Consider the following 25,713-nt stretch of genomic DNA (forward strand, 5'->3'; position numbering starts at 1 on the left):
ACTTCTAGAAGCACTGCTTGTAGGCACAGTTTCTGCGAGTGACTTTTGAAGCAACTAATGTGTATTATTCGGTTGTGTTTGGGACAGGTTGCCGCGAAACTTTCGTTTGGGGCTAAATTTCTTACTCTCGGTATTTGTAGCACAGGAAACATACACAAAGAAACAAAACAAGACACAATACCTACAAAACCACACGTGTATGAAATTCTGAAATCATCTATTCTCAGACCTTTGTTTACATTCGAACCATAGCCTTCTACACAAGCCCGTACTTTGGCTCTGAGAGTCAGTGCCTTCTAGAATACACCTGTGTTGAAGATCTGTAACTAACGACGGAAGAAACCGAAGCATCACGTATTCTGATTCACTTCAAACTGACAGATGGGGGTGGCCCATGTGCAAAATTACGTTCAACCTGACGTTTAGAACGAACGGAAAAGTATAATGCTCATAAACCATACATTTTTAAAAGCACAATGAAATGCTCTTTTCTATAGATCAAGAAAATTTTTATAACATTTTTTCGTTATTAAGACGAACATGTATCCGTAACTTGCCAATATCAGCTACCGAATCTATTGTCTCATTTTCTCCCAATGCAAGATCTTTACTTTTAGCAAAATTTATTGAAAGGCTACAGTGCTCTTAATGTACCAGAACAGACATTCAACAACTTCAATACCTTTTGCAACAAAAAATAAATAGTGTATACAACATGTCTGTTCTAACTGGTGTTACCATGCTGAAGTGTTGCATTTTTATTCTTCTAGGGCTTCCTCTAAATAGATTTTTAATAATATAGAAGCTATAATTTGTAATGAGGTTTAAAATGCAGTCTATGTGGCGTCGCCACTGGATAAGTAAGACTACACGGCATGCCTTTTTAAATTGTGTACGCTCTTTACTGACTAAACCGGTAGCAAAGAATTCCCTCATAATTCGCCATTGCAGCTATACCTCAACATTGAGATCCGGTCCACAACCAATGATTCCACTGCAGCGAAATGTACATCATCTGAAAGAAACAGGTTAGTGGATTTCAGGTCAACAACCACGAGATGTGACGGACCTGCATATCTCCAATGACGACCTCACCGTATCCACTTGTGGTAACCAGGCAGAGTATCCAAAAAAATATGGCACGTACTGGATAAGAAGTAGATTGTATATGAAGGAGGCGTAAACACTGAAGGAGTACTGAAGATTGTGTTCAGAAAATCGACAGAAGAATTATTGACTAGAACGCATGCAGTAGTAACTTTTACAGTAGCTTCAAGCAGCAAGTAAATGCTTATCAGCCACGGAGTTTGAACTCGCGCAAGACTTAGCAAGAAATGTCAGAGAGGCCTGTAAAATTCTAGCCAAGTGGTTCCAGGAATGTCTTATCTATGAAAAGGTGAGGGAAATGGTTGAGAATAGTACCAGATCAAATCGTTGTTTCAGTTCCTTTTGATACTGAGGATAGTTCCTAAATAGAAAAACAATAAAATCACCAAGGAAGACTCGTTTACAGCGAAAATGTTGAAAACTTGAGGTGAAATCTCTATTAATGGCCTAAGTCAAAGGATGGAACAGATATGGGAAACTGGAATAATACCTGGTGAATGCAAAGTAGCAATAAATCACCCTCCGTTCCATGCCGTGAATTAGCAATTGGCAGTGGCTTGCTCTCAACATGGGGCATCGTTCCAGCCTGGACCAGTGGATCTAGGGAAACTGGCCCAGGGGATGAAGCGCAGCAGTGATTTAAGTGTTGAAAGCCTCGATGTGCTTCCGCCTACCATGGTTAAAGGAAATATTGCCAGTTGTGATCAGTGCCGTCTTATAGTGCAGAGCAGTGCGTCTAGACTGGCCAAAGTAGCAACTCACAGCACAATTGTATTCCCATGTCATTTTGCTTTTGGCGTCAGCACTGGTGTTGCTGCCCCTCCAACAAGAGTACGCCTGCACAACAAAATAGCCACCTGCAGTGCCACAGCAAAGCAGGGAGTGGTGTGCTGTCACAGTGAGGAGCAGTCTGGTGTATGGGACTGAACTGCTAATAGCAGCTTGGTGCCAGCACCAGAGGCCATGGGCAGTGGCGGACTAGAATTGAAGTATGATACTTAGCCTATATGGTACACCAGCTGAGTTTGTTTATGTCAAAGCATCACTAGCCCAAAGAGTTGGCAGGTGGTAGTGGCCCAGTGTGGGTGGAGGACGGGATGGGCACTATAGTCATGAAACTGAGTGGCAGCATAGACGATGGGTGTATGAGAGTGAAAAATGGTTCAAATGGCTCTGAGCACTATGGGACTTAACATCTGAGGTCATCAGTCCCCTAGAACTTAGAACTACTTAAACCTAACGAACCTAAGGACATCACACACATCCATGCCCGAGGCAGGATTCGAACCTGCGTCCGTAGTAGCAGCGCGGTTCCAGACTGAAGCGCCTAGAACTGCTCGGCCACCCTGGTCGGCTATGAGAGTGAACCACCCACATCAACTATGTGCAACTGTCAAGGGAGGGGCTGGCATTTTCAGTGATGGAGAAGGTGTTTGGCACAGGGCCGTGCATGGCGCGCCAATGGAGCTTGTTTGTGTACTGGCGTGGATCGCCCAGTCAGTTAGCCAGTGACAGCGTCCCAACGAAGATGGATGACAGGAGTACACTGTTAGCATCAAAGGGTGATCCTATAAGGAAGAGTAACAAGATGGGCATCTAGAAGGCAACACAGATAGCAACTTCTGGAGAGAGAGCAGCTGGCTGGATGTGGCAGAGCAGTAAGTCGTGGAGCAAAGCAGCTAGGTAGCCTGGTGGATTTGCAGTCGTGGTTGAGGACAGCTTGCTGTCAGCATGGGGCATTGTTGCTGTCTACAGCAGTGGATGGTGCTTTCGCCTCGTGGAGCCAGTGTATGCAGTGTCGCCAGCAGTCCAGTGTTGCTAGCTGCAACATGTTTTTGGGTATGACAGTGACAGGAAATTGTGCCAGTTGTAATCACTATAGTCTTGTGCTAACAAGAATGTCTGGGTTGGCCAAGTTAAGATACTAAAATAGCACAATTTTCAACAACGGAGAGGTCGTAGAAAGACCTGTGTAATAAAATTGGAAAATTTAATTTTACTGTTCTTTTTTTAATTTCACAGTTATTGTGATCTTCATTACTTTTATATATGTAGATGACACAATTGATGCATCAAAAGAAGAACCAAATAACACAGAAGATAAAATGAATATAATGCACCGAAATATCAGATTCTCAGGTGAGAGATTAAATTAGTTTAATTAATATGACTATTTGCAGTCACAATAACATACTTTCAACATATATAGAAAACCCACTACCACTGCTGTTGCCATTAACAAAACCTCAAGCCACCTCATGAACCAACTTAAAACTAGTTTCTTCAGGTCTTGGTTAGATTGAGTGTTCTGCATCCTCATCAGCAAAGCAGATACATGTAAAGAAAACTCAAATCTAAAAACAAAATAATGGATATAATACTTCCTTCATAGGCACACTCGTCGAAAGTAAGCTTAAGCAACCATCAACACCAATATAAGTTAAGGAAGAAACGCGAAAATTTGCCACACTCCTATTTCTGGTTATACAAACTTGCAAATCTTTTCTACCACGTAAGATAAAATTCTTCTTCCACACAGACAATAAACTAGAAAACAAAACTGTTCAAAGTAGTAAGTCTACTGATCAGTGACAGCAAAATACTGGCCTATTCACATGCTCCAGTTCTTGCCTCTATATAGGACAAACAAGGAAATAATTTTGCAACCCACTAAAAAGACTGTCCTTCGACTCAAAAACTCAGAGATAAATGCCGCTTTGCATCACCTGCAGCTCATCATGAGATCTCTGTTGGTGCTACAGATTGCTGAGAAAAGGTTGCTGATGGATCTCCCTGTACAATTAGAAATTTACATTCACAAGCTATGATCACCTAATAAAACCTTAATGATCAATTTGAATCTATGCAGAACTATTTCTTCCAGAATTTTCAAGACATCCAGGCAACAAAACACCAGAAGTGACTATAATAAGACATCTGCGTGCTCCTGTGTCAGTTACATTCTGCTAGTCATGTAACAATTACAGCATTCTGCAAATCATTCACTTTTTAATTACATAGTAGATATCTCACTCTATTTGTTTATCTTCTGCATGACTTTTAAATCGTTTTAGATTACATGAACATTGTCAATAATAGAACACTCCTGAAGTTAGTAAGATCCGCTTAAATACATTATAGGTGCTTCTAATGTTTATACTGTAGAAGAATGCATCTCAGGCCAAAGGTCGTCGTGTAAAGTGTGTAATTTTCATATTCGTATTCTTTCTAATTACATACAGTGTTTACCTTCTGTGAATTAGTGTAAAACCTAGTGCAGCTTCATATTGTGTATATTTCTATGTAATACGTCATAACATACATTATACGAACGAATTTGTTATAGATTCACGATTTAGTGCGCTGTATACAATCAAAACATAACAACTTTTCCATTTCACAAAACTTTCGTTAATGACAACTAAATTTCCATCGTTTACGCCAGCACCATCTGCACAGCATGTAACTACAATTGACCTATGGTATAATGCTACTGTAACATTTCCTTCAGATGACAGGCCTTTAGTCACTCGGAAGCATGTTAAAGGTACAATATCTCGTATCAAAAATCCAGAATAGCGACTGATTTCATATTTACTTCCATAGAAATCATGAATCTCAATCATTGTGCCCAGCAGAGGGTAATTTACGTTGGTGAATTCTGTTACTGATTTTGGTTTCTTCTTAATTGCTTGTTTAATGTTAGGGTGTCAGCTTTAGGTTGGGTATATTTCAGGCTTCGGCATTCTGGGCTAAGATCGATTATTGTGCGTTTTGTTGCTTTCCTTTCAATCTCCGTTATTATTTTTCATGTAATGTTTTTCCCCTTTTATTGAAGAGTTAGCGAAATTCAAATGGTCAGATTACTTTATCGTGTGTATAATATTTTGTTATCAGGTTACATTCACTTAGGAAAGCTGGTGCACTCAGCAACTGATATTATTTATAAACTTTAGAGTGCAGCAATCCGTCGTCCTTTTTATTTGTAGGCTCTATTTGGCAAATCCAGATTTTGACTAGTGCCTAGCCATTATCATTGGACTAATTGCACTATATTCTAGTCTCGATACGTGTCAGTCCCCTGTTGTTCGGACGCCCGAACAACAGGGAACTTACATGTATCGAGATTAGAATATAGTGCATGGATAATGGCTGGGCACTAGCCGACATCTGCATTTGCCAAATAAAACCTACAAAAAAGGACGACTGATTGCTGCGCTCTATAATTTATAAATATTTCGTTAGTAATTAAGTTTTGCGTTTTGGATACCTTATTTGTGTCATCTTGCGTATGCACCCCTTTGGTTTAAAGGAACGCATGACTTTGCTGAACTTTAAATTTTCACTATAAACTTTTATGGGAACACAGACGATTCTGCGTGTCGCCTATGTCATTCATGGAACTCTTCCAGATTTATCGCAGATTCAGAGATCAGCAGCAAGACTCTGCTGACGTACATTTGAAGGAGCGGTCCCCAAATACTGCTAAGAGCAATAGTATTTATGGCGTTCAGCTTTTCCGCTGGGGGCAGGGAGTTTCGTAATTTTGTCGTTCTGTCTGGTGTGTCACTTCGTAATATAATTAAAACAAAGTCCAACACTGAAAGATCAGACAGTTAATACATATAACAAGGAAGAGCATATGAGCATTTGTGATTAGTCACGTGACTTCTTTGTTGCTTTAGGCTGACCAGGCAATCTTACGACATAGTTGAAGTAAAAACTGCCGGTACATAAGACTCTTAAAAAATGAAAACAAATTTTAAAGCTGTTTTGATATTTTGGTTAAAACCTACTTATTTTAACTTTCACTTTAATATGGAAAGTAATGCAGTTTGGTGGGTTGCATCTTCTTGTAGGAATGTGTAGCGCATTTCTGTAACATAAAAAATTAAATTTCAGAATTTTAAGTTTAAATTATTTTAGTAATGAGCTCCTCTATTCACTTTGCAAAGTTTATCAAAGTTTGGACGATATTAGTACCAATACAATTTATTACAGGGGAGAAGAAGTCAAAAGGTGTTCTAAATGAACAAAAATCTAGGTCACAATAAAGACATTCGGCAATTGAAGTGTGAGAAGAGCTGGAAGAACAGTTTAAAAAGTTACTTGGTTTCCTAATCATTGTCCTTAATCTATTGCGGACGATAAGAAGAACTAGACGGCTCTGACTTTGAAACATTTCTGCTTCTGTCAGGAGCGAAGCGGACTGAAAGGTGTCGTGTCCACGTAGCCATGATTTGTGCTATTTCTGTTTTTGTTAACTATTTGCCTTTTGTGACATTCCCCGTCTGTGACTATTCCCAATGGTATGCGTTTCCTTTCTATGACAGACTACTGTAGGCTCCCTAGCTGACCTATGTATCAACACAAAAGTAGTCACACTATGAACGTGCATGAGGTACCGAAGTAGTTGTGAAACAATTCAGGTGATGAAGCTGACGAGAGATATAAGTTCCTCTTGGCTCTGAGAACTATGGGACTTAACATCTGAGGTCATCAGTCCCCTAGAACTTATAACTACTTAAACCTAACTAACCTAAGGACATCACACACATCCATGCCCGAGGCAGGATTCGAACCTGCGACTGTAGCAGTCGCGCGGTTCCGGACTGAAGCGCCTAGAGATATAAGTACCATCACTTTAATTTCACAATGTGTGCAGGCATTTCAAGGGTAGATCTTTTAAGTTCCTAGTTTACTTTTTTTAGGCATTTCTGAATTTTACAGATGCTTGAATGTACCTCTCTGCATTTGTCAGGGGGAACATCCAGTACACATTTCCCTTTGAGGCTGAAGGAAGGTGTCCACTTCCGTGTAGTATTTGGCGCTACCTGTATTTCTGTTCATGTATAGAGTCGGTGTGACCTGGCCATAGGACTGTAACTCTGTAGCGCGAAAAGAAATTTTCGGTTTGACAGCCGGCGCAAAGCACTCTGTTAAGTATCTTTGCACCGTGTCGATGAATTTTTGCTGACGAAGCATGATAAAGTGCTGTCGATCTTCTCCCGTTCTATTTATATACACAACGGCCATGTTTCATGCAACACGGATTATTACAGATAGTCTGTTGCTCTGGAGAGGAGGGATTAGGGCAGTGTATTAGTATTCTGTAGAGTTTAGGTTAATAAAATGTTCACTTTGAGTTCAGGGTGGTTGCAAGTAAAACGTCGATATTTAAGAGGCCCAGTAAGAAATAAGTGGTCACAGAAGCATGAGACGTTGTGGAAACATTTGCAAGGACATGCGGATAAGGAGTACAGAAAAAATCAATAAAGAATCACGAGAACGTGACCCCCATCAGGCCTATAGTCAACTGTAAGAACAGCCCAATATGCGAACTCAACACAAAGCTTTTCAAAATTCTCTAAGAACCATACACGTTCAATAATAACATGACACTTGAAAACGCAGCAACATTTACACAACATGTCAAAAAGATAAAATTTCCTGGTGGAGCCACACTGACCTCATTTGAAATAGTTATTCCCCTGTGGCAATAGATCCCACACAGCAGACAATTAATGCCAGCCTACAAAAGCACAAAAAATTCTCATTCACTCACATTACTGGACTAATGGAGCTGCTTGGATTCACATTTTCATACAACTATTTCAAATTCAACAATAAACTCTAGAAACAAACAGATGGCCTAGCAATTGTCTTAAATCTTTCCGTACTGTTAGGTGAAATATTTATAAACAATTTAGAAGACACAGTCCTAATTTCCAATCACCACCTCCTCAAATACATCATGTTCTACCAAAGTTACGTAGATGTTACTATCTTTTTAATCAATGGCACAAAATATGACGCTAGCGAGTTGAACCAATTACTCAACAACACCCATGAAAATATAAAATTCACAGTTGAATTCCACGCAGGTAACAGTATAAACGTTTTAGAACTTATCATTAGAATAAAAAATAATAGACATCCATTTGAAATATATTGGACGATTACCGCAACGCATACTACCATCCACAGTGTCTCCTACAGCCCACAAAATGACGGCATTCCTGTTCATGCATGATCAATAGAGCTATCCAACTACCACTCTCTGAAGATAAATGTGAACAACAAATTGAAATAATAAAACAAGCACCTGTTACAAAGGTTGCAACAGCTACATAGTAGACACCCTAAAACACTCAACAGTGGCAAAGCAATCACATCACAAAAGACAAAAAAAAAATAACACCTTCGATACAGCCCCCTTTCTTGGCAGTATTTCATATCAGATTGCCAACGTCTTCAAACCAAAGGCATAAACTAATCCTCTACCACAGACAACAATATTGGGCAGAATTCACTTCACAACAGCAATACACGAAATTCATTTCATCATACAGGTTTGAAGAAAATTCAATGTCTGGATGATGACAGTTTCTACATAGACCACAGAGGTAGATCATTTGAGACTAGATTCAAAGCACACGTGTCACAACTAAAGAACAAAAACTACCATACGACAGCAACAGCCTACCCACTCACATGAAACAAAACACTACATTAACATCACAAGTATCAGCATCCTACACATCCAATCTAAAGGCAAAAAACTAGACATCCTTGAAACTCTCCAAATATACAAACACCAAAGAAAACAACCAGAATCAAACGTAATGACAAAAATCACAACAATTGCAATAGCATTGCTTCTGTTTTCAGCGACAGGCTACATCGTTAAATTTGCAGTGCACGGACACACATACGCACGCACGCGCACACACACACACACACACACACACACACACACACATACTTACCATAAATATTTAATTATGTTACCATGACGTTCCCCAAATGTATAGCCAGCTTGAAACGAAATGTTCGTCAAGTAACAGCACAAATTGTATATCTATCTGCATATTTTAAGCACCATCCAACTTATTAGTACAATCTTTTGTTAATTATTACCTATAACAAATATAACCTTAAGACTCCATGCTTTCGAAAGTTTGCTGTAATCCAGTCACCCCTTCCACTACTCTCTCTCTCTCTCTCTCTCTCTCTCTTTCTCTCTTTCTCTTTCTCTCTCTCCCTATTTATATATCTATCTCTTTCCCTTTCTCTTTCTCTCCTTCTGCCCCCTGCCTTACATACCTATCACTGAATCCCAACCAAAACAGTTATCTGTCATTTATGTATAATTTTACAGCTACTGGAGACATAAATATTGTACTTAAAGTTTGCAACCTGTCACCGGGTTCTATAAACGAGTATAAAATTTAAGCTGTATAAACTTGACATAATCGGATGTGTAGACCGCATGAAATTTTTGTTCCAGTGCATGTTGTAATCATTACCTCAAACAAAGATCTCCACAATCCTTTAAAAGTTATTCCGAAATAACAATATTTTTATTATGGATGATAATGTTTCTCTTTTGCTATATGTTCTTTTCACCTAATAGTTTTCAGAAGCCATTTTTGTTTACAAAATACGTGCAACTGAAAGGAACCGCTCACCACTGGAGATATTCTGTTTCACTTGTTTTATTTTCACTGTTAGATGTACATTTAGTTTCTGGTAAAAAAAAGACAAGAAAAAAACTTGTTCGGGAATAGTATTTCGTTTCTGCACTAGACAGTGTCACAAGGTCCCCCCAAAATCGTAACACAAGAAACACATCGTAACAAACGTGAAACCACCTGATGACGGAGGTTTAAACCTTCGAAACGCCTCATGGAGGTAAATAAACAATGACTGGTAACAGTAAACTTGTTGTTTCATTCTGTTTTGATTTCGACATGAAAGGGTAACACTTGTTGATTGTGTATCACCATTACATTCCAGGTTGCGAACGTTACCCAAGTCTGACGACCATCCGCATCCACGACAGCCTGGAACCGCACTAGAGGTTGCTCTACTGCTGCCCGAAAAAACCGTGGACCATGGAATGTTCAGCGGTTGTGACACACCTCGAAGGTAACACATTGCGTCCAGCATTCTCAGCTATGTCACACTGCGTCCAGCAGTATCAGCCATGGCAGCGGTAACTGCTTCAACAATTTGTGGCACAATCAGCTGTTGGCCCGTCCCAGGAGCAATTACCAAATCGCCAAGTTATTTCGAATTTTTCTTCAATCCTGGTGCGGAAAGATCTCTCCGTGTTGCTCTAATGTGTCGATACTCGCAACGTGCCGCAGCACTATTGCTCTTGTTATTATAAAACAGCTTTACGAATAAAATCCTGCATACCTTCTACAGACTCACCTTGACTCTCTCCAACTGTAATGCACACTGATACTGTGTTTCAAACCTATGACAAAGTACCAATAACGGCATCTAACGGTAAGTCCTAATGCTAACAACACAAATCCTGCAGCGCACAGTCTGAATATCATTCCCATGACGTCGGGTACTAGCACGATAAACAGTTTTGCATCTACACTGGCGTAACTACCGAAAGTCTCACTATAGCCACCTTGTATATTAGCGTGTTACATAATGTATTATGTGTTATGTGCTGCCCATGTCCTGTCACTCTTTATTTAGATTTCCGCTCTTTGCTCTCATTTAATTTATATTTATGTGTCACTGAAACTACGCCTGCTTAGCTATTGGGATCGATCGGAATTGATGGCGACACAGCAATCATCATCATCATCATTATCATCTCCTTCCAAGGATCAGGAGATGAGTCGCCAGTTCCACCACCCATGTCTAACGAGGTCTACCTAGTTCTCTTTTTCCAGTCGGCGGCTAATAATGGATTATCTTCTTTGGCAATCTGTTTTCCACCGTTCTATCAACATGATCATTTCATACCGTTCTATTCTCTCCCGTCTTGTCATTGCTTGTAAAGATTTTTAAATCTGATCTCATTATTTCATTACTTATTTCATCCATTATATTACAGCTCCTTACATATCATGAACTTCATCTCTGCTTCCTGTATTCGTGATTTTTCTTTTTTTTTATTACTGTCCATGATTCAGAACTACACTCCTGGAAATTGAAATAAGAACACCGTGAATTCATTGTCCCAGGAAGGGGAAACTTTATTGACACATTCCTGGGGTCAGATACATCACATGATCACACTGACAGAACCACAGGCACATAGACACAGGCAACAGAGCATGCACAATGTCGGCACTAGTACAGTGTATATCCACCTTTCGCAGCAATGCAGGCTGCTATTCTCCCATGGAGACGATCGTAGAGATGCTGGATGTAGTCCTGTGGAACGGCTTGCCATGCCATTTCCACCTGGCGCCTCAGTTGGACCAGCGTTCGTGCTGGACGTGCAGACCGCGTGAGACGACGCTTCATCCAGTCCCAAACATGCTCAATGGGGGACAGATCCGGAGATCTTGCTGGCCAGGGTAGTTGACTTACACCTTCTAGAGCACGTTGGGTGGCACGGGATACACGCGGACGTGCATTGTCCTGTTGGAACAGCAAGTTCCCTTGCCGGTCTAGGAATGGTAGAACGATGGGTTCGATGACGGTTTGGATGTACCGTGCACTATTCAGTGTCCCCTCGACGATCACCAGTGGTGTACGGCCAGTGTAGGAGATCGCTCCCCACACCATGATGCTGGGTGTTGGCCCTGTGTGCCTCGGTCGTATGCGCTCACCTGCACGGCGCCAAACACGCATACGACCATCATTGGCACCAAGGCAGAAGCGACTCTCATCGCTGAAGACGACACGTCTCCATTCGTCCCTCCATTCACGCCTGTCGCGACACCACTGGAGGCGGGCTGCACGATGTTGGGGCGTGAGCGGAAGACGGCCTAACGGTGTGCGGGACAGTAGCCCAGCTTCATGGAGACGGTTGCGAATGGTCCTCGCCGATACCCCAGGAGCAACAGTGTCCCTAATTTGCTAGGAAGTGGCGGTGCGGTCCCCTACGGCACTGTGTAGGATCCTACGGTCTTGGCGTGCATCCGTGCGTCGGTGCGGTCCGGTCCCAGGTCGACGGGCACGTGCACCTTCCGCCGACCACTGGTGACAACATCGATGTACTGTGGAGACCTCATGCCCCACGTGTTGAGCAATTAGGCGGTACGTCCACCCGGCCTCCCGCATGCCTACTATACGCCCTCGCTCAAAGTCCGTCAACTGCACATACGGTTCACGTCCACGCTGTCGCGGCATGCTACCAGTGTTAAAGACTGCGATGGAGCTCCGTATGCCACGGCAAACTGGCTGACACTGACGGCGGCGGTGCACAAATGCTGCGCAGCTAGCGCCATTCGACGGCCAACACCGCGGTTCCTGGTGTGTCCGCTGTGCCGTGCGTGTGATCATTGCTTGTACAGCCCTCTCGCAGTGTCCGGAGCAAGTATGGTGGGTCTGACACACCGGTGTCAATGTGTTCTTTTTTCCATTTCCAGGAGTGTATATATAAGAATAGGGACAGCCACACTGTTATAGAATTTCATTGTGTTTCCTTTCTTGTTTTTCTTCCAAAAGTTCTTCCAATGTTTCTGCAGATAGCTTGTATTTATTAATCTTCTTCTCAATGCCTTTGTCACAGTTAAAACATATATCACATCCTAGATAACTAAAGTGGGATATTTGTTATATACTTTTCTAATTTATTATTATTTTCGGCCTGACTGGATTCCTTCATTGGAAATCCGCTGTCTTTGTCATATTTGAAGATATAGTTAAGTTGTAATACATTGCGTTTTGACCCATTCTGTATACTGCTCTTCACAAATTATCTTCTGTTTCCTTTACAATGATATGGTCACCAGCGCATAATAAAGCATTAAATGTTCCGCTGGACCTATTCTAATACCTAACTGTATTTTATCTTTCCACCTCATAACTGTGCCGTCAATGTACAAATTAAATAAAATGCGCGATAACTGTCCCCTTGTCGAACACCTTGATTTATTAAAATTCCCTCGGACATTTTCCATCCTGAACTTATAACTGTTTTTCTAATTACATGTAGACTCTTTATGGCATTAACAAGGTGTTTATGAAATTCTTTTATTTTCAATATTTTCCACAAAAGTGGCCTTTTTACCTTGAAGACCATCTTGTAATCAATAAATGCTAAAAGCGTTTATAAACCAAACTTTCGAAGTTTCTCAATAATTCGTCTTACTATACATATATTATCATTAGTGGCTTTCTGAAGCCTTGTAGAGGTTGTACTGGGGACTGCGCAGACCAAATTTTACGTAGAAACCCATCTCCGGAAACGTATCCAACGACGCTATGGATGGTCAGATCTATAGATGCCGGCGCCTGTAAATGTGCATATACACAAGGTGACTTCATTGTGACACCAAAATCTTTCAAGGATGACGGAGAAGGATAAATGTAGCAATTTGAGATAAGGGTGTCTGTATCAGAAACGAACGAGTAGAAAGTTATAAGCGAAAACCGTGCTGACACGCCTGACAGTGGAATACATGTACCGGTACTGTTGTTGCTAAGATTATTGGGTATTCAACTTACAGAGGTGGTAGTATAGACCAAAACAAGAATAAATATTTAGTAAACGTATACCTTAAGCGTTATGAATACTTGTTCAATAGAGGAGGTGTATTACACCCTAGCAAAGATGGGTAAGTGCTCGTAGGTCCTGAGGTAGGCATTTTAGAGTCCGCGTTTACTTGACATTTTTTTTGTGTCTTGGTTAATACTACCACCACTGGAAGCTGCAAACCCTACATTCGTGAGAACACCAGCACCAGTACCTGTATTCCACACTCAGAGACATCAGAAAGGGTTTCGCTTGTAACTTTCGACTCCTTCCCTTCCGAGCCAGTGACCCGTATCTCAAATTGATACATATATCCTCCTCTGTCATTCTTGAAAGTTTTAACATCATCATGAGAGTCACCCTGTGTATACAGTGTGAGTCAGGAGGAAAGGTACATTCTTTGACGGGTGATACTACTGGTGATTCTGAACAAAAAACTTCTAATGAACATATGCTCTTTTCTTAACCGTATCCGGGCAAACCAATGAAAACAGCTAGGAACGGGAAAGGTGCACGTGACGGTAAATTAAGATACTGTTATGGTTTGTTTAATTGTGAACGTTTCTTCACAGAAGATGTTCAAACAGTCCACCGTCAACTTCAATGCATGTTGCTGCTCTTGTAGACAGGTGTTGGGTCGCCGATCGGAGCTCAGTTTTGCATTCCTTTACCTGGGCACAAGCATGTAAAAAATGAGCAAGAAGTTCCTCTCTTGTGTCCATTCTGCACTTGTAGACGTCGCTCTTCAGCCGCCCCCATAAACAGTAATCCAATGGGGTAAGATCGGGTGACCTCGGTGGCCAAGCAAGGACTCCTTGGTGAGCGATTCAACGACCATGATACGCTCTGTTGAGATACTGTGTCACTGGCTGTACGGAATGTGTAGGAGCTCCGTCATGCTGAAAGTGCGTACGAGCTCGTGCTGCCAAAGGGATATCCTCCACGTATTCTGGTCACACATACTGAAGAAACTCAAGATACCGTGTTCCAATAAGACGGTTATCTAAAATAACTGGTCCAATGAGTTGATCATCAATAATACCGCACCATACGTTGACTGAGAAACGTCGTTGAAAATTCGATCCCACAGTAGCATGCACATTTTCATTTCCCCATACATGAGAGTTGCGCATGTTGTTAATTCCGTTGCGGGTAAATGTTGACTCATCAGTGAACAGAATACGTGGAATTAATCTATCATTGGCAATGATCCACTGATAGAATTCTAGCCGTTTGGCAACATCTCCTTCATGCAGATATTGTACACTCTGCCGATGAAAGGCATACAGACCGTGCTCGTGTATTGTGCGTATCTACATCTACATTTATACTCCGAAAGCCACCCAACGGTGTGTGGCGGAGGGCACTTTACGTGCCATTGTCATTACCTCCCTTTCCTGTTCCAGTCGCGTATGGTTCGCGGGAAGAACGACTGTCTGAAAGCCTCCGTGCGCGCTCTAATCTCTCTAATTTTACAATCGTGATCTCCTCGGGAGGTATAAGTAGGGGGAAGCAATATATTCGATACGTCATCCAGAAAGGCACCCTCTCGAAACCTGGCGAGCAAGCTACACCGCGATGCAGAGCGCCTCTCTTGCAGAGTCTGCCACTTGAGTTTGTTAAACATCTCCGTGACGCTATCACGGTTACCAAATAACCCTGTGACGAAACGCGCCGCTCTTCTTTGGATCTTCTCTACCTCCTCCGTCAACCCGATCTGGTACGGATCCCACACTGATGCGCAATACTCAAGTATAGGTCGAACGAGTATTTTGCAAGCCACCTCTTTTGTTGATGGACTACATTTTCTAAGGACTCTCCCAATGAATCTCAACCTGGTACCCGCCTTACCAACAATTAATTTTATATGATCATTCCACTTCAAATCGTTCCGCACGCATACTCCCAGATATTTTACCGAAGTAACTGCTACCAGTGTTTGTTCTGCTGTCATATAATCATACAATAAAGGATCCTTCTTTCTATGTATTCGCAATACATTACATTTGTCTATGTTAAGGGTCAGTTGCTACTCCCTGCAGCAAGTGCCTTTCCGCTGCAGATCTTCCTGCATTTCGCTACAATTTTCTAATGCTGCAACTTCTCTGTATATTACAGCATCATCCGCGAAAAGCCGCATGGAACTTCCGACACTATCTACTAGGTCATTTATATATATTGTGAAAAGCAGTGGTCCCATAACACTCCCCTGTGGCACGCCAGAAGTTACTTTAACGTCTGTAGACGTCTCTCCATTGACAACAACATGCGTGTTTGAAGAATACCGAGTTGGGTAGCAATTCTTCTAGAACTACTAGTAGGGTTGCGTTCCACTACTTGAAGAATGTTCTCAACTTCATTAAGAGTTTGCTGTACGGGACGTTCAGAGACAACATTAACGCTGGGAAGCGTACCACGCTCACGCAATCAGTGAAACACCGTGCTACAAACCCTGCTATCTGGCACTGTGCGATTCGGAAATCGTTGTTTGTATTCTCGCACAGCAGCTCTGGAATTGCCATTGGACAAACCATAGACAAACACAAAGTCAGCATACTCTGCATGTGCGAAGATCCGTGGCAGTTTCACTGCACAAAACTGTATTCGTTGTTCACGTGCTAGCACTGTAGTACCGTACACTACGACAAGCACTGTCGGACTGAGACTTGAGGTAAACAACTGTTACATGCGCAAGTGAACTGCGTAGTGACACGGTTAGTAAGGACGACGCTACATGTTTCCCGTTCCTAGTAGATTTCATTGGTTTATCCGGAAACGGTTAAGAAAAGGTCATATGTTCATTAGGAGCTTTTTGTTTAGAATTACCACTAGTAACACTCCTCAAAGCATGTGCCTTTGCTTCTGACTCACCCTATATATACATTTACAGGCGCCAGCGTCTCTGTGACCCTCCGTACTGATGTTGGGATGAAGTTTCCAGACAAGAGTTCCTATGTAAAACATTATGTACTGGGTCCCCTCTACAAAATCTAGAGGTGTGTGACGTGAACTGTGAAGCACCCTGTATATTTCCCAGATTTCATTTGTTCGTGTTCGTAAATAGGCGATATATGCATTGTGTGTTTCTTTAATACTGTTGGCTAATTCTGCATTCTGTGGCAACCAAGACGCTAAGTACCTGTGCTTCAGATAAATTGTGTCAGCCAGCTGATGTTTATGAATGATAAATAGACGCGTTGTACTGCCTGGGCAAAGTGAGTTCGCACCTGCGTCGTGCTGACTGGTTGTGGGCTGCTGCCGCACGGCGGCGGCGCTGTACGCACGCCTCCAGTCGTAGCCGCCCGGCGTGCAGTTCGGGACACGCAGAGAGCTGCGTGTGGAGCACAGCGCGCCCCCACCGCCGCCGCCACCGCCACCGCTGCCGCCCCCGCAGCCGTCCAGGTCTTCCGTCTCTGTGACGGGCGAAGCTGAGCACGCGCTCTTCTTCCACGGGAAGCGCTGCCGGAACTCGCGCTTGAACTTCTCCTGCAGAAGTCAGTCAGCTGTTAAGATAGTTACACGATACATACGTCACTTGAACGACTTTTAACTACATTATCATGGATCAATGGCGAGAAATTCGTATCTGTGGTGTCACCGCCAGACACCACACTTGCTAGGTGGTAGCCTTTAAATCGGCCGCGGTCCGCTAGTATACGTCGGACCCGCGTGTCGCCACTGTCAGTGATTGCAGACCGAGCGCCGCCACACGGGGGGTCTAGAGACACTTCCTAGCACTCGCCCCAGTTGTACAGACGACTTTGCTAGCGATGCTACACTGACAAATACGCTCTCATTTGCCGAGACGATAGTTAGCATAGCCTTCAGCTACGTCATTTGCTACGACATAGCAAGGCGCCATTTATCCTTTGCTATGTATCTAATGAAGCATGAACCATCAGACCGATGTACACCAATTCTGGATTAAAGTTAAGTATTACATCAACTACGTACTTTATTTATTAGACTCAACTCCTTTAATTGTTCCAGACCTCACGCCAGTCTGCGTGAGCTTAATGCGTGCTATTCGGCTACAAGTCATAGTGGATTGGCTGTTGGGTCAGTCCACTACAGTACCTGTCTAGAATAAACCTTCTGAATAGGAACGAACTAGTAACGGTGTTCCACAGGGTTCAGTTCAGGGACCACATTTGTTCTTCATGATGTACATGATGTTCGAAAACTCCCGTTACAAGCTTCTACTATTTGTAGAGGGCAGTGAGTACAAATAATTCTGAATAGGAACTCATGTCCGGAAACTCTACGACGGTTTCAAATTACATGTGCTACACTTCCACGTCTGCTGAGGGAAAGAGAAAAGACTCAGAGTTGCTTGCCCTTGTGTGAAATATAGCAGACAGGATGACTACACGCTGCCTGACAGAAACAGTGAAGCAGTCAGAAGACAGGGTCGGATGTCACTGTAGCTTTGTACACGCACACACCATTGAAAGTCATGTAAATGATAAGAACTGCAATTCTCTGTAACAGGTACAAGTGTCACCACAGCGCCTTAGTACTGCTCGTGTTTAGTGTTATTCCCAGCTCTCCTAGCATGTAGAATGGGCGTGAATAGTTCCAGGTGTTGAGTGATCACTGGAGAGGATACGAGGATGCCACATACTCGTGTGGGACAGGATATCAGCATCTGCTAAAGTTGGGAAGAGGCATCATTGGGGATCCACATTTAATCAACTGATTGAATAATGAGATAGATGTGAATCTATTGGTCTTTCGGAAGTGGCAGTGGACCGAGAATATTGTAACCCTTTCACATCCGAAGCTGCCGTCGGAGAACAAGTTATGGACTTCCTGAAAAATTTTGCGTCATGCTCCACCAATGGTCAGAAAGTAGCAGCAGCCGGAGTGGGGAATTACCGTCACAAGGGAAGACTGCCGTTAACACCACAACACGAATGGATATGGTCACAATGTAGCCGTGTTCTCGAAGCATGGACTACTACGAGTATCGTCGCATTGCGTTCAGTAAGGAACTGTGGTTTGCGCTACGCCGCATCGCCATCTTCGATGGGTGTGGCGGGGAAGGGTACTGTTCTTTCAATGTTTTGGAGAGGCGCAGCGGTCTTACTCCTTGCATTATAATGTGTATGTAGCTTTCGGGCATTACTTCAGGTCACAGATGGTGTAATGAAGAGAGATCTGGTGGCGCAACAGTACGTCACGGACATCCTGGATCCGCATGTATTACCTCTCATGCGGTAATACATTTTTCAGCAGGACAATGCTTTCCCAGACGGGACGCGGCTTTACGAACTAAATGCGTAATGGTGAGCGACGCCCATGGGCAGCGAGGTTCCCAAATTCCACTCGATAGAACGTCTGTGGGTCTATCTCGGTCAAACTCCGTCCCAGTGCACGTATCCAGATATGAAACACCAGTTACAACAGTTTGTGGGTTCAGAATAGGGTAAAATGGCCCTATGACACCCTTCCTAACCATATTAGTGTATGTATCCCGACCAAACGGGGTGCAACGTCGTACCGATAAATGGACTTCTACGGCCAAGTTGTTTGTACATTAGGCTCGATTTTCTAATCACTGAGATATTATCGCATACCCTCTCAAATCGTGGAGTTTCCTTTAGTTTCCTGCTCTCCGCCTGGGTGCTTCAATCTTTTGTCAGCAATGATCTTCCCTGTTAGACTGATAAACCAGAAACAGTTGCGTTCGTTGATGATGCAAGCATAATCATCAAACGCAATGGAGATGCAACAACAGAAGGAACAATGAGCGAAATATTTAAGAATATTATTGATCGACTGCCAATATTCAGGATGACAGTTATTGAACTACATGAAAGAAAAGGAAATTAGTTACAAACTACGTCGTGCACACACTTTATTCAATATGTAGACGTCACTACAGATATTTCGATTTAGGTTCTGACATGTTCGATGTTTCTACCGTCATTGGTGGTGATGGGGCGCAAACGAAAAGAGAAATTCAGCATGACCCTCTGAACAGTCGGAAAATTGATGCTGTCGATGACCTCCTGAATTGTTGGTTTCAGGTCAGCAACGGTTTCTGGGTTACTGTTGTACTCCTAGTCTGTAATATAGCCCCACAAAAAGGAGTCGCATGTGTTCAGATCCAGAGAATATGCCGGCCAATCGAGGCTCATACGGTCCCTAAACTGCTCCTCCAGCACATGAAACTCTCTCCTGCTTCGATGGGGTCGAAATCCGTCTTGCATGAACCACATCTTGTCGAAATCAGGGTCACTTTGGAAATGGGTATGAAGTCATCCAAAATCTTCAAGTACCATTCGGTGTTCACCATACCATCAAGGAATATCGCACCGATTACTCCGAGACTGTGCATTGCACAACACACAGTCACATGTTGAGGGTGAAGATACTTCTCGATCGCGAAATGCGGATATTCGGTCACCCAAATGCGCCAATTTTGATTGTTGACGAACCCATCCAAATGAAAGTGGGCTTCTTTGCTAAACCAAACCGTAATTCACATCAAAGTCCTGTTCGTCATTTCTGTGGACAATAGTGTTGGCGAAATACAACCACTGTTCCAGGGCCCTGGGGCTTAATGGCTGATGGGTTTGAATTTTGTGTGGAAAGAACTACAGGTCTTCAACAACAACTTATCGTAGTGATAATTTTCTTCTCGGGTATGCAGCCGGATCATAACGTCTTCATGACACAATATTTCCGCGGTCCAACTGGCCGCCATCTTCAGGTGACAGTGCTGGTGCACGATCTCGCCGGAACTGACTTCCTAGCGCAAGCTGCGGCCCCTATATAGGCCGCAGGAGACCCACAACGCGTGCGCGAGAAGGTGCCGTAACTGCCCTCTAGCGCAGTAAACATACGGCGCCGCCAGTGGTGGAAATAGGCGAAATCGAGATATCGCGGTCAAAAATTAAAAAACTTTTATTCCGACGATCGAAACACAGACCGTTGTTTTTTGATGTCAGATAGCACCGGGTCCCAAGTCTTACTTAAAAGATAGCCCTTGTCGCTATTAATAAGATTGTCAGATAAACGAATCTCTATGGATTCTTTTAAAACACAGTCCCAATAGCGAGATGCAGGGGCAACCATTTGTGTCTTGTCATAAAGCATTCTGTGTCCCTCGGTGAGACAGTGCTCCGCCACTGCAGATTTCTCAGGTTGAAGCAGCCGTGTGTGCCGCTGATGCTCAACACATCGGTCCTGAATGGTCCGGATTGTCTGCCCAATATAAGCCTTCCCACAGTGGCAAGGGATCTTGTACACACCGGGCTTCCTCAAACGCAAGTCATCCTTTACAGAGCCAAGAAGCGCTCTAATCTTGGCTGGCGGACGAAAAATACTTTTGATATGGTATCTTTTCAGAATTCTTCCTATCTTCGAGGAAATGCTCCCAGCAAAAGGCAGAAAAGCCACCGATTTGCAGGTATCTTCTGATGGTTCAGGCGAAGGTCCAAACTGGAAAGCACGACGGATCTGTTTATCTGTATAGCCGTTCTGATTGAACACAACCATAAGATGGTCCAATTCTTGTGTCAAGCTTTCTCCATCTGAAATGGCATAAGCTCTTCTCGCCAACGTCCGCAGGACCCCCGTACGCTGGAACGATGGATGACAGCTAGAAGCATGCAGGTAACGGTCCGTGTGCGTAGGCTTTCGAAAAACACTGTGTCCCAGTGTTCCCTCATCCTTTCTGTACACCAGAACATCCAGAAACGGAAGCTTTCCATCACTTTCTACCTCCATGGTAAACTTGATGCTAGGATGCAGGGAATTAAAATGATCTAGGAGGCGGTCAAGAGCTTCTCTCCCATGAGGCCACACCATAAACGTATCGTCAACGTACCTCCAGAAACAAGTTGGTTTTAAGGACGCCGTCTTCAGCGCCGTGTCCTCAAAATCTTCCATAAAAAGATTGGCGACTATTGGGGACAATGGGCTCCCCATAGCCACTCCGTCAGGCTGTTCAAAATATTTGTCATTAAATAAAAAGTACGTTGACGTCAGCACGTGGCGACAAAGAATGGTTGTTTCCTCATCCAGTTTCTCACCAATTAATTGCAAGGATTCTTCCAGAGGAACCCGGGTAAAAAGCGACACGACATCAAAGCTCACAAGTAAATCTGAGGGACTAAGAGACAAGGACTTCAATCTCTGAATAAACACCATAGAATTGGAAATGTGATGTTCGCATTTACCGACGTGAGGGCCAAGAACAGATGCTAAATACTTGGCTAGATTGTAGGTAGGAGCACCCAAATTACTCACGATCGGACGAAGCGGGACCCCTTTCTTATGAATCTTCGGTAGACCGTATAACCTCGGTGGCACGGCAGCACCAGGACGAAGTTTTTTTGAGAACGTCGTCAGGTAACGAACTCTTCTTCAGCAGTGAAATCGTCTTCCGTTTTATCTGTTCAGTTGGGTCGTCCTACAAATTTCTGTATGCTGAGTCTTCAAGTAAGAGATCCATCTTTCCCAGATAGTCATCACGTGACAGAAGAACCGTTGCGTTGCCTTTGTCTGCTTTTGACCGCGATATCTCGATTTCGCCTATTTCCACCACTGGCGGCGCCGTATGTTTACTGCGCTAGAGGGCAGTTACGCCACCTTCTCGCGCACGCGTTGTGGGTCTCCTGCGGCCTATATAGGGGCCGCAGCTTGCGCTAGGAAGTCAGTTCCGGCGAGATCGTGCACCAGCACTCTCACCAGAAGATGGCGGCCAGTTGGACCGCGGAAATATTGTGTCATGAAGACGTTATGATCCAGCTGCATACCCGAGAAGAATATTATCAATTACTACGCCGGGAAAGCCTTCGTAGCCACATCAGAAGCCTCTACGGGGAGGAGATGGTGGAACGTGTGAAGAAGTTTAATAAACTTCGTAAGAAGAAGGGCAAGTTGCTGAGTGCCCTCGCCTTTTTGCTGAGATGCCGCGATGGAAGAGTAATACCTAAGTTTGCTAGATTTGTGCATTTTATTGATACGAAAACGGCCAACAACATCAAGAAGCGTGCCAGTTTCGCCTTAGTCAAGGAGCGCATTCGCTTCACTCGAAGACAACTGGATCTCATATCCAAGGATTTACTTTTCTTGCACTTGGAGTTATCGTCGCTGCTATCGGACGCATCCTGGGAATGGGTGGATAGTTCTTCTTGGGCACTATCAGATTGGACGCATAGGAGCGCCGTCATGAAACAGTCTTCGAAGTTTCAGCGGCTTTCTTCCCAACCCACGACATCTGATGACGACACCCGTCGACGGACAGTGATTAACCTCACGAGTAAAGAACTGGACGACGCCACGCTGTCAGTGTTGCAGAAAGGCCTGAATTTTGCCCCTACACCGAGGAATGTGCCTATCACCGAAATCATCTGCGCAGTCGAACAAGCAGTGTCCAGCTTTTCGGAGGACCAAGCTGAAGAGATTAGGCAAGAGGTCTCACATACATTGCGGCGGGCGCCGCCTCCACGGAGTAACATCTCCTCTCTCGAAAGGGCAGCCGTCCGGTCCATTAGAGAAGACGAAGATCTGATAGTTCTACCAGCAGACAAAGGAAACGCAACGGTTCTTCTGTCACGTGATGACTATCTAGGAAAGATGGATCTCTTACTTGAAGACTCAGCATACAGAACATTGCAGGACGACCCAACTGAACGGATAAAACGGAAGACGCTTTCACTGCTGAAGAAGAGTTCGTTACCTGACGACGTTCTCAAAAAACTTCGTCCTGGTGCTGCCGTGCCACCGAGATTATACGGTCTACCCAAGATTCATAAGAAAGGGGTCCCGCTTCGTCCGATCGTGAGTAATTTGGGTGCTCCTACCTACAATCTAGCCAAGTATTTAGCATCTGTTCTTGGCCCTCACGTCGGTAAATGCGAACATCACATTTCCAATTCTATGGTGTTTATTCAGAGATTGAAGTCCTTGTCTCTTAGTCCCTCAGATTTACTTGTGAGCTTTGATGTCGTGTCGCTTTTTACCCGGGTTCCTCTGGAAGAATCCTTGCAATTAATTGGTGAGAAACTGGATGAGGAAACAACCATTCTTTGTCGCCACGTGCTGACGTCAACGTACTTTTTATTTAATGACAAATATTTTGAACAGCCTGACGGAGTGGCTATGGGGAGCCCATTGTTCCCAATAGTCGCCAATCTTTTTATGGAAGATTTTGAGGACACGGCGCTGAAGACGGCGTCCTTAAAACCAACTTGTTTCTGGAGGTACGTTGACGATACGTTTATGGTGTGGCCTCATGGGAGAGAAGCTCTTGACCGCCTCCTAGATCATTTTAATTCCCTGCATCCTAGCATCAAGTTTACCATGGAGGTAGAAAGTGATGGAAAGCTTCCGTTTCTGGATGTTCTGGTGTACAGAAAGGATGAGGGAACACTGGGACACAGTGTTTTTCGAAAGCCTACGCACACGGACCGTTACCTGCATGCTTCTAGCTGTCATCCATCGTTCCAGCGTACGGGGGTCCTGCGGACGTTGGCGAGAAGAGCTTATGCCATTTCAGATGGAGAAAGCTTGACACAAGAATTGGACCATCTTAAGGTTGTGTTCAATCAGAACGGCTATACAGATAAACAGATCCGTCGTGCTTTCCAGTTTGGACCTTCGCCTGAACCATCAGAAGATACCTGCAAATCGGTGGCTTTTCTGCCTTTTGCTGGGAGCATTTCCTCGAAGATAGGAAGAATTCTGAAAAGATACCATATCAAAAGTATTTTTCGTCCGCCAGCCAAGATTAGAGCGCTTCTTGGCTCTGTAAAGGATGACTTGCGTTTGAGGAAGCCCGGTGTGTACAAGATCCCTTGCCACTGTGGGAAGGCTTATATTGGGCAGACAATCCGGACCATTCAGGACCGATGTGTTGAGCATCAGCGGCACACACGGCTGCTTCAACCTGAGAAATCTGCAGTGGCGGAGCACTGTCTCACCGAGGGACACAGAATGCTTTATGACAAGACACAAATGGTTGCCCTGCATCTCGCTATTGGGACTGTGTTTTAAAAGAATCCATAGAGATTCGTTTATCTGACAATCTTATTAATAGAGACAAGGGCTATCTTTTAAGTAAGACTTGGGACCCGGTGCTATCTGACATCAAAAAACAACGGTCTGTGTTTCGATCGTCGGAATAAAAGTTTTTTAATTTTTGACCGCGATATCTCGATTTCGCCTATTTCCACCACTGGCGGCGCCGTATGTTTACTGCGCTAGAGGGCAGTTACGGCACCTTCTCGCGCACGCGTTGTGGGTCTCCTGCGGCCTATATAGGGGCCGCAGCTTGTGTCACCTGAAGATGGCGGCCAGTTGGACCGCGGAAATATTGTGTCATGAAGACGTTATGATCCGGCTGCATACCCGAGAAGAATATTATCAATTATTACGCCGGGAAATCCTTCGTAGCCAACTTATCGTAGTGTCTCTCGGTTGATTTCCACCTTTTGTGCAGCTCGTCTGATCGATTTCCTGGGGTTAGTTTGAAACATAGCGCATGTATTCTCGTTATTCTCATGCTTTTGTATCCTTTTTAGACGACTGACATTGCCAACACTGTCGCCACGAACACTACCCATTCACACTTGCGAATAAATTGTTGATTGTTAGCACTCGTGCACCGGTTGTCTTCAGCATGAACTCGGTCGCGTACTTCGTTTGAGCCGCATTTGGGCTGTTGCTGCTCGCATAGCAGACCTTCACAAACGCTACACACTCACACACGCTGTGCCCTGGTATTTACACGTGAAAATGGCCGACAACAACAAAGCGCGTGAGGATTCGAACACTAATTTCCATCCTGCCCCGCATCCAACCATGTAGTATGTTCGTCCTAGACTTGGCCACTGTTTCTATGTTTCGATACAGTGTATCGATACGTGGAACTGTTTCAGTGTTTCGGAACGGTTGTGGTTCACTGTTTCGAAACTGTGGTGTTTCTTCACTCCGCCCCTGTCTGGGGCCAGATTCGATCTCGAGCCAGACACAGAAACTGTATCGTTGTTTCAAAATAAGGCTGTTTCAGTCCACCTGTGCCTGGAACGGACTAATTGTATCGAAACAGTGATGTTTCATTCCACTTTGTGTCGGACGAGATTCGGGCTCGGCACAGGTACTGAAACACAACATACCACTTCATGAAACTC

At 43.8% G+C, this 25,713-nt stretch overlaps 1 protein-coding gene across 1 annotated transcript in view; it reads right to left on the reverse strand.

Annotated features, from left to right (window-relative positions):
- LOC126101037 (prolactin-releasing peptide receptor-like) overlaps positions 1–25,713 on the reverse strand; it is a 990,136-nt gene that overhangs the window by 19,925 nt on the left and 944,498 nt on the right. Inside the window, exon 9 of the mRNA XM_049911700.1 lies at positions 16,795–17,053. Within this exon, the coding sequence (XP_049767657.1) occupies positions 16,795–17,053 (259 nt within the window). The remainder of the gene's footprint in view (positions 1–16,794; positions 17,054–25,713) is intronic.

The sequence above is a fragment of the Schistocerca cancellata genome, chromosome 9 (assembly GCF_023864275.1).
Source record: "Schistocerca cancellata isolate TAMUIC-IGC-003103 chromosome 9, iqSchCanc2.1, whole genome shotgun sequence".
Lineage (NCBI taxonomy): Eukaryota > Metazoa > Arthropoda > Insecta > Orthoptera > Acrididae > Schistocerca > Schistocerca cancellata.